The sequence below is a fragment of the Crocodylus porosus genome, unplaced genomic scaffold, assembly GCF_001723895.1.
Source record: "Crocodylus porosus isolate Cpor-Errol unplaced genomic scaffold, CroPor_comp1, whole genome shotgun sequence".
NCBI classification, from domain to species: Eukaryota; Metazoa; Chordata; order Crocodylia; family Crocodylidae; genus Crocodylus; species Crocodylus porosus.
Window position 1 is genome coordinate 129,471,995 of NW_017728886.1, and position 8,614 is coordinate 129,480,608.

At 43.4% G+C, this 8,614-nt stretch overlaps 1 protein-coding gene across 1 annotated transcript in view; it reads right to left on the minus strand.

The window, feature by feature from the left end:
• The window catches only part of MYO10 (myosin X), a 196,005-nt gene that overhangs the window by 14,725 nt on the left and 172,666 nt on the right, over positions 1–8,614 (minus strand). The window contains exons 29-31 of the mRNA XM_019538109.1: positions 5,833–5,926; positions 4,495–4,550; positions 1,459–1,601 (exon numbers count right to left, since the gene is read on the minus strand). Coding sequence (XP_019393654.1) covers positions 1,459–1,601; positions 4,495–4,550; positions 5,833–5,926 — 293 coding nt within the window. The remainder of the gene's footprint in view (positions 1–1,458; positions 1,602–4,494; positions 4,551–5,832; positions 5,927–8,614) is intronic.

Here is an 8,614-nt window from a genome sequence, read left to right on the forward strand (position 1 = left end):
TTTGTTCACCAGAGCGCCCCAAGGGATGACTAGGTCCAACGGTCACAAACTCCTGCAACTGTTTTAGGCTGGACATAAGGAAGAATTTCTTTACTGTCCGAGCCCCCAAGGTCTGGAACAGTCTGCCAGCGGAGGTGGTTTAAGCAGCTGACTTCCTGCCCTTTGGGCAGGGGGCTGGACTCGATGATCTCTCGAGGTCCCTTCCAGCCCTGATGTCTATGAAATCTATGGATGCAGTACTCCAGCTGTGGTCTCACCAGTGCTGAGTAGAGCAGAAGAATCACCTCCTGGGCTTTGCTGGAGATGCACTGATCGATGCATGCCAGAGTATTTTTTGCCCTACTGGCTACAGCATCGCACTGCTGGCTCATAGTCATACTGTGGTCTATTATTACCCCCAGGTCTTTTTCATTTGTGGTGCTAGACAGTTTGGTGTCACCAAGCCTGTAGGTGTGTTGGGGGTTGCTCATCCCAAGATGGAGCACTACATTTCTCTACGCTGAACTTCATCAGGTTCTGATCCATACAACTTGCTAGCCTGTCTAGGTCCACCTGTAACTGTAGCCTATCTTCAAGCGTGACCAGTTCCCCGTAACTTGGTACTGGACTGAGCACCAACCCCTGCGGGACACCGCTGCCCACTTCTCACCAGGATGACACAGATCTGTTCACAATTACTCTCTGGGTCCTATCTTGCAGCCAGTTTCTCACCCACTTGACTGTGTTGGAGTTAAACCCACAAGCCTCCAATTTTGTCTCTCCATTTACATGGAGAGAGACAGTCACATTAATTCCCCAAGTGAAGCGGAGGGTGAAAGACTACATGCAACTTATATACTTGGCCTTTTCAATTATAATGGTTCAGACTCATCTTCCTAGATCAGTGGTGTCAGCCTACAGAGCTGTCATCTGACCACTGGGGCTATCCATGTGTCAGGAAATTTGGTGGTGGGGGAGCAGTGGCAGCCACTCCTTTGCTGTCAAATTTCCAAACTGGTGGGGAGTCCTGTGGGCTGAAGAACATGGCCCTGCACACTTGATCACACTATTGTGGGTCAGGCAAGTGCTGGCCAGATCCAGGCATGAGAGGGCGTGTCAACATGCTGCATTGCACTCATGTACTGATCCCATGCAGACCCCATGCCATTAATCTGGTCCGAAGGGCTGTAAGGTTGAGCGCTACTGTTCTAGCAAAAAACATCAAGGGATCCCCAGCTCTTTTATTCACAATGGCCAAACATGCCTGCACTGCCAGGGTAATTGTTTCCATGGAAATGTTGCATTAAGAAAATACAAATTTGTTGTTTAATTGTGTTCACTGAGAGCTAACATCTAGGTAAAAAGCAGAGGTAGCACTCTGCAGGTTGCCAGCATGTGCACAACAGCAAGTTTAGGAAATTCTCCTCTCTGATTTAACCCTTCTGATTCACCTCGCTTTTCCTTCCAATAAATTTTTACCCCTCACGATGAATTCCTGTCCCTCCACTCGGGTGTCCCCCTTTGATCTCTGCAGTAGGGTTATCCAGTGGTGCATCTCCTCAGGGGTATCCGCATTACAGTGAAGAACACGATTCGCAGTGATAATCACAAATGAATTGGGTCTATGGAAAAAGTTAACATGGAAAAATATGTTTTCCTGTACACACAACTCCTGTTTATACCACAGTTAAATGACTGGCTTGCCTGACCTGCTATAAATATAAGCACTTCCTTTTGGTTGTATTTTATATTCAGGCTAATATCACTCACTTATGCACCATTTGTTTTAACAACTCTAAATCTATAAAATATTAAGCAGTCAGAAAGACTGTTGGAAATTGGAGGTAGATAGGTAGGAATGTTTGGTTCACATAGTCCTCAACTGTGGGAAATTTTACATCCAGCCTTCATAACTCAAGTCCTAACTTTATTGGTCAGCTCAAAATAATCCCACAAACTTTAATCAAATTTGGAACTGGATCCAAACCAACTCAGGCTCTTCTCTATTTAAAGTGTTCTGCTTCAGCAGTTACATTAGCTGAAATCAACTATATTCTATAAAGACCCATAATGAAGTTCCCTGTGAATTCAGATCCCTTTATTTTTTAAATACAGAGCAACTCAATTTTTGAGATGGCAGAATCTATTTTTAATGAGATTCTGGACTTCACCCAGTCCTAAACCAGGCTTCATTGAGGCATTGACAAATAGGACTGTTTGCCCAAAAATCACACAAGTGGACTGTGTTGGTGGCTCTACGTGGCTTAGACTGTACTGCTGGGTTTTCCTGGCTCTGCGCCATTTGATTTACACTCTTTAGAGCTTATTTTTTCCCCATGATACCAGATCTCTTAAAAACTATATCAGGAAGTGTTTAACAGCTGCAGCCAGCAGCACCCATGCCATCTAGGGTGGGATAAGCAGATCACCTACACTGAGGTGGAGGGAAGAAGTGTACCTTCTTTGCTTTACCATTCCAATGAGAAGACGTTTGAAATGCTGCCTTCAGTTCTGGAGAAATTTAATAACAAAGTGATTTGGAGCCAGCTCAGAGAACAGCAAGTGAAACTGTTTGCCAGGCTGCAGACTTTCCCCCTTCAACAGGAAAGCTTCCTGTGCTTTCCAAGCACACAGGAGGACACAGTCCCAGCAATAAAGCAAGTGTAATCTAAATGAGTGTCAAAAGCAGTAGTAGAGAGAACATGCAAAGTGATCAGAGCGCCCAAGAACAGTTATGTTTTTCACGAATTGCAGGGGGGAGAGAGCGGAAGCGTCAGAGAAGCAAGAGAAAAAGTTACAGATAGCCAGGGTCGGAGTGACAAGGAGCATGGGAAAGCTATAGCACAAGAGATGAGATTGACGAACAGCAAGAGAGAATAGGGAAGGGAGGATCAGAAATGCACAGACGTGGTCAAGCTAAGTTTAGGCTGATGTGAAACATCTAGGAGAGATGACAGAGATGGGTGGAGATCTGGGGTTAGAGGGAGGGACATGGGTCAATATTCACGGGGAAGACAGCTAAGGTTAAGCCTGAAAAGAAGGGGGGCTCTAGATACAGTGCAGTGAAACACTTGTAGGAGAGGAGAGATCTACAAAAAAGAGATGCTGAAGTTCAAAGGGGTGGAAAGAACTGAGAGAAGATAGTTTCAGATGCCAAGGAAGGATTATCTCACAGCAGCAAGCTGCGATTTGCAGCGAAGTACAACTCCATTCATAGTGCATTTATGAACACTGAGCCAAAGCAGTCTCAACCCAGTCCCTTGGTATATAAATTGAGTAACGGTTCATCACAAGGGGGAAAAGGCTAACTTTTGCCTCTTGCAGTTATAGGTGCCTGTTGTTTAAGCATCCAGATAGCTGACTGGAAGGCACAAATGCTATATTGTCCACATCAGGGAAGCGTCTGTTCCGTCTTTTTCACCTACTGCTGTTTCTATCTGGAAAACTGAAGTTTTTAAAAATTTGGTCCTTGAAACTGAATTAGAACAATTCTGTACTGGGAGCAAAATGGCCTAAGACAACCCAATATTTCTTTTTCCTTCTCTGATCACTAATCCTAAGGAATGTAAAAAGTAAATGCCCATGCTTCCTAACATACCAAGTGGCAAGATTATGGTGAGAGTGCTCCCCACTCCCATCAAGGAAGAAGGTCTGGTACCACGAGGCTGCTGCCAGGAATATCAAAATTTGTAAATGCCATGTTTTAAACCTAACAAACACTTTCCTTTTTTGAGCATTTGCTTCCTGGTGTTGCCATGTTTATAAAGTTTGAACGTAAAACTAGAATTGCCGGCAGTATTCAGATCTTGATAGGGCTGCGTGAAGCTATGAACTTTTTAGGGTAACTGCTGTGAACCATATTATTGGCATTCTGCATGGCAGACAGTAATCTTAATGCTCCAGCTAATGAGCATCTCAAAACAAGGTCACCTTTCTCTTTTGTGATGTGACAATCTCTCAATTTTTATACGCAAAGATGAAGAACATCCTGACCAGAGTTTTTCAGTGACAGTGAGTCTTTTCTAGTTTGGCAGCTTATCCCAAGGTCCTCTCTTTGACTCAGAAGAATCTGTCACCTAAAGTTTGTTACCAGAATACAACCTCCAAGAAAGGAAAAAGAAAATGCTACATATAGCAAGACTTTAATAGAAAACCTGTAGCCTTAACTGTTAGAAAGGGGGTGTATAAACTATGTCATTATTGTTCATCTCCTGCTTTCAGGATTCTAGGCAAGACTGAGGACTGATTATATGCTGCACCATGCAAGGGAGAAGTTTCATTCCTTTATGTAAGGGTAGACAGATAGAGTTCATAGCAGACCTGATGCAACTCCCCCCCTGCCCATGTTAACATCCCAATTTGGGATTTTCCAATGAGATATCAAAAATGTCAAGCACCAAAACAGTTTCACATGAGACTTGCCTGTAAAATTTAGAAAATGAAATTAAAAATATCTGAATTTAATGGGGAAGAGGGTTAAAAAACCCCCAAACAAAACAGAATATTAGAACTTACCGATCTGGGTTGTCAGAAGCACAGACAGAATCAATCAGCCCCACATCCAGTGTGCCCTGTGCAAAAACAGGTAAATAATGTACAACTGACTATGGATGTAGGCACCCTTCCTCCTAAGCACTACAATTTGAAGGAAAAGAAACCAGGGGCTTAAGTAAAGAGATGCAGAAACACGCCATTTCTGGTAACGTTCATTGCATAGTTCAAAAAACATCCATCTTGCAAGTGATGGAACCCAGTTACAATTTTAACTCAATTAGGAGTACCCTACAGTAAACACCATCCCCATACAACATTGCAATCCTGTGAAATCAGCTTCAAACAGAATCTAGATTTTTATTTGCCTCTGTTTCCTTGATCACTCTTTCTTAATCAAGTCAACTTTGTACCAGAATGTAGGTCCTTAAGAAAGAACAGAATGAATGGAACAGCCCAACTGAAGTGTTCCAATACTGTTTTTATTTCAATTGGTTTTTATTTCTTCACCAGTTAAATATTCCTTTGTAGCATTTCAAAGTCAAACACTGCACTGTTGCACATGTGCCTAAAAATCTAATGGGGAAAACTGACTAAAACAAAAGAAATCAACAAATTCCCACCCCAGGGGTGGACCATGGAAAGGAATCAGAGTCCAGAAAAGGTACCAAGCAAATTTATATATACGCACTAGGGATTTGACTAGGGTCGGCTGATGCTTCTGCTGGGACTAAAGCCTAGTGGGTCTTCCCCTTCCACCCAGGGATGGACCAACTGCCAGATTTGGGATCAGGAACAAACTTTACCCCCTACGGTCACACTGGCATGGACTGCAGCAGGTTTTGGCTTCTTCTCTAGGTTGGGGCATGGCCCTCTTTACTGAATCTCTTAAGTATATGTTAACAACTCTTGCAGCAGTAGGACACTGACAGTGCCCTTGTCCCCCTGCTTTACCTGCAGTAGGTTAGGGTGTTCGTGGTGTTTTTGGACAATATGCCTTGTAGCTGTGTGACAGGGTTATTTGTATACTTTTAGGAATAGGTTAGACAAGCACTTGCATGGGATGGCTTGGGGGGGAGGCGGGGGGGGGAGGGATGATCCTGCCTTGATCAAGGGATTGGACTGGATGGCCTTCTGGGGTCCCTTCCAACCTACTTTTTATGATTCTATGAAAATGCAAGTTAAAAATCTAGGTTTCACCATCCTGTTAGGAACACATCCTGCCCATTACAACAGGGTCCCAGCCCTGAGACCTCTAGGTACAGCCACCAGTATAACATTTGTAACACCTATAAGAAATAGTCAGTTCTCTAAAAATACATGCTTCTGGACTGGGCAGCTTCCCCCTGCTCCTGGACTTACCACAGCATTTTGTGGGTTTGCCTGCTCATCGTGCATCTCCCTGATCTCCTGTTCTGTGGAAGCGTGGACCTGACTCAGCACACTGAACCACTGGCTGTGGAAAGAACAGCAAATACCAGTGCAACCAAATGTTTCTGCACAAGGAGCCTTCCCATTATCTTTGCACTCTGTAGAGAAGTAACAGGTTCTACAGGTTTCCAAAACTGCCTCAGGGAGGATCCCTACTGTTAACAGTGTTAATAACAGCATGGCTTTCTGTCCACCAGTTCAAACAGCGCTAGAATACAAGAACTATCACCAGGATATTTGCATACCCCCTCCTGCTCCAAAATGCTTGTTTTCCAGTCACAACCCCCTTCTCACCATGCAATTCTAAGACAAATACCTCCTGTAAACATATATCATCTCTGAACAAGTGACTTTATGCACTACTCGATGCTGTCCTTTCATGGAATTTGATAAAGTGAACTTGAGGTCACAAAAACTTGCGCTCTATATAGATCTCATTAGTTACTCTGTCTACAAGGTGTATACTTACCCTCTTCTCTGCCTGACTTCAGATTAACATGGCTAACCACCTCTCAAGCAAACAATTCCTTTGTGTGCACAGATGTACTTGGGATACAAACAATAGTAGTCATGTACAAGTTAGGGTTTTTTTTAAGTGATGTTCATATCTTAAATTATTCCTCATGTGCCAATTCTGTAATTGGGAATTTCTTATTATTACAAGTGCTTGAGATCTCATTCCTCATGGCCCCTGTACAATTTACCTGCCGTGTGTAATTCTGCTGCAGTATGAGAGGAGGTTTCCCAAACATCATTCTCTGAGAGATGAACTTGTCATTCAAATTAAAATCACCTGGGGCCAAGTTTTCAAAGGGGCCTCAACTCAACCTTTAAAATGGCCTCCTCCACTTTTTTTTTGGTGCCCATAGTTTGTCATGTAGAAGGCTGCATATACAATTGTGTGTGTGTAGGCTTATATTTAGAAGTGTTTTTCATGGAACCTAGATTCATAGATACCCTAGATTGGGTGGGAAGGGACCTCAAGAGATTATCAGGTCTGACCCCTACCCTGGGCAAGAAAGAGTGGGTCATATGATCCCAGCCAGATGCCTATCTAGCTTTCTCTTAAAGACCCCCAAGGTAGGGGAGAGCACCACCTCTCTTGGAAGCTCATTCCAAACTTTGGCCACAATCACCGTGAAGAAGTTTTTCCTGATGTCTAGCCTAAATCTGCTCTCAGTCAGTTTGTGACCATTGTTCCTTGTTACCCCAAGAGCATCTCTGATCCCTTGCTGCGCCCCCCTAATGAATTTGTAGGTGGCCACAAGATTACCTCTCAGCCTTCTCTTGTGGAGGCTGAAGAGGTCCAGGTCCCTTAGTCTCTCCTGATAGGGCTTGGCCTGTAAACCTGTAACCATATGAGTGACCCTCCTCTGTCCATACCTATTGCAACTGAAAATGGCAGTGCATAGGAAGTGCCAGATTTCCATAACTATAGAAACATTTGGAAACTGGACTTTTTCCAACAGCCCTAGAGAGGCTGGGAGGTAGAAGACTGTCATTGGAGGTAGGGGGCAGTATCCTGACAGACAATGTTTTAGCTAGTGGCACTGATAAAATGGAAATAGGGAGTGAAAAATAACACAGGTTTTGATCCAGAACTTTTGACAACTGGGACGAAGCTGAGAATTTGTTTAGTGTTAAAGTCCTTCAAATAGCTCTGCACAAAACACCTGGATCTCCAAGAGAGATTACTTTCCTTCTAGTTCTATGTTTACACTCAAAGAGCAGAGGTATCCCAAGGGTGGGGTTTGGCAGAAGCAATTCTCCAAGAAGAGTTGCCAAGTTGAGAACGAAACATTTCAAACCTAAGAAATCTCTCATGGTTTCCACCCAGTCATAGGTCAGCCAAGGTTCACTCAGAACTCAGCATCAGCTCCAAGTTAAGCAAGAATTCTGCTGAACATGCCCCAAGCCTTGATAATATCTGAAACTAGGTAAAATGGTTTCTACTTTTAGCCTTGGAAGTTCAACCACAGTGTCTAGTAGCAGCCCTACCTGACAGAGCATGATTCCATTACTTTTGAGCAGCCTGTGGCCAGTACTCAGAGCAACACTGACAGGCTGCAAAGTATGCCATTTAAAAAGTTTCCATACCACACGCAAGATCAGTTTGCCTAAGGGGAGAACACTGTTTAGACTGCTTTATTTGATTTAATTGGATCCTGCATTAAAGGAAGGAATTCTGGATAGCCTAAGTAGCTGATCCAGATTTAATCAGCAAACAAACCATTACAGATCCAATTTCTAACTGTTCTAAACACCAAGGGCTCTGCTGACTCCAAAAAATCATCACATGTCTCCCACTTGAATTAAGGTATCTTAGAATGATAGTGTACTGTGGAGAGTAAAACAAGGAAAATACCAGCAGGAGATGGCTTCATCTGGAATATACGTGGTATGTATACTAAACACACACTGAGACTGTAGTTAATTATCTTTTGTGTTTTGGAAAAAAGTAGAAATCTGTGAGGACATGAAGGCCCTTATCTTTGGCAATTTCAAGCTGACAACTCCATGGAGCCTTTATGAGAATATGAAGAGCAATTTAATTTAAAAAAACTTAACTTTTAACTGGATCTTTTGCCTTAAATTTGACTCCCTCATGTAAAGTGGTGTTTTTGTCGATCCTCCCAGTCTCGGGCTATGGGCTGAGGAGGGAGAGGAGGATCCACGCGGTGAACCAAAGACTGCGGCGCTGGTGTTATCGGGA